A 1170-nucleotide genomic window follows, 5' to 3' on the forward strand; every position below is an offset into this window, starting at 1 on the left:
AGATCAGTAAATGGAGAAGGTAACAACTTTTACAAGTTTCTTGATCCCTCCAAATTCCCGATGGAGATGGTCACTGAAGCTCTCCAGTTTTGGTATGAACGTCAAGAACAACACAAAGTCGCCTTTCGATTTAAATCCTTTCTTGAGGGGAAAATGCTGCTGGAAGCACCTCCACGAAGGAAAATCAAAGTTCACGTTCCTAAACCTCATGTTCATAGTGTTGGGAAGGGCAAGAAGCCCGGCAGAAGCAAGGGTCAAAGGAGAGGCCGGGCAGCAACCGAGTCACCGTCAGATGAGGAAGCCAGGCCAAAGAGAAAGGAAGGGGTGGAAGATCGGCAGTTCGATGACAACAGTTGGAAGGATTTGGATGTGGACAAGCCGGCCAAGAAACGAACCGAACAGTTTTCTAATCGTGAGGATGGCTCCGATGATAGTGACTCAGACTCCGATAATGGTCAAGAGAGGCCAAAGCAGGATACTCTGACCGAGCCCACAGTGAAACCTAGCAGGGTCAACCCGACCTTGGAAGAGGATAGAGACTCGGGATCAGATTTGGGCTCAGACGATGCTACGATCACTGTAGATACCAGCCCCGAGCTTCAGCCTCGGTACAACGACACCCGGGCTCTATCCCATGAAGTACCATCGGACACCGAGGTCTTGGCTGATGATACATTTTGGGAAGCTGACCTGGGCTGTGGGGTGGAGTCGGCCGATCGAGCGAAGAAGAGAAAATTCACTGATGAGGAGGATACACCCTGCAAGTTTCCTCGGTTAGAGAAGGGTTACAAACTTGGCCCGAGGAGTGCCCGACCAGGCAAAGTCAAATGCCGTGCTGCCTCGGCTGTTATCCAAGCCACTGTCAAACCAGCTCAAGCAACCAATCTGAGGTCGGACACAACCAAAGCTTCGAATAGCTTTGATTTCACAAAGTCAAGTGGTGTCAACGCAAAACGACCAGTCCCTTCAAAACAAAAGGAGTCAGAGGCCGGTCCCAGTCAGCAACCATCTATTGATGTCCCCACCAAGCCAAAACCAAAACCTCGTCCTATCATTAAAGGCAAGGTTTCTACAGGGGAACTCGGTATAGTAACCCGAGAACGGTCGAAAAAGATTGCTGAAGAAAGTGTTCGTTCCACCCGGTCCAAGAAAGTTTCATTCGTCAGTTAA

At 49.8% G+C, this 1170-nt stretch overlaps 1 protein-coding gene across 1 annotated transcript; it reads left to right on the forward strand.

Moving 5' to 3' along the window:
- Positions 1 to 60: 60 nt before the first annotated feature.
- Positions 61 to 1170, forward strand: LACBIDRAFT_335803 (uncharacterized protein; the record flags this gene model as incomplete). Its single annotated transcript, XM_001890697.1, has 1 exon — positions 61 to 1170. One exon carries the CDS (start codon positions 61 to 63, stop codon positions 1168 to 1170), a length of 1110 nt encoding a protein of 369 aa, XP_001890732.1.

This window comes from Laccaria bicolor, genomic scaffold, assembly GCF_000143565.1.
Source record: "Laccaria bicolor S238N-H82 LACBIscaffold_153 genomic scaffold, whole genome shotgun sequence".
Taxonomy (NCBI): Eukaryota; Fungi; Basidiomycota; class Agaricomycetes; order Agaricales; family Hydnangiaceae; genus Laccaria; species Laccaria bicolor.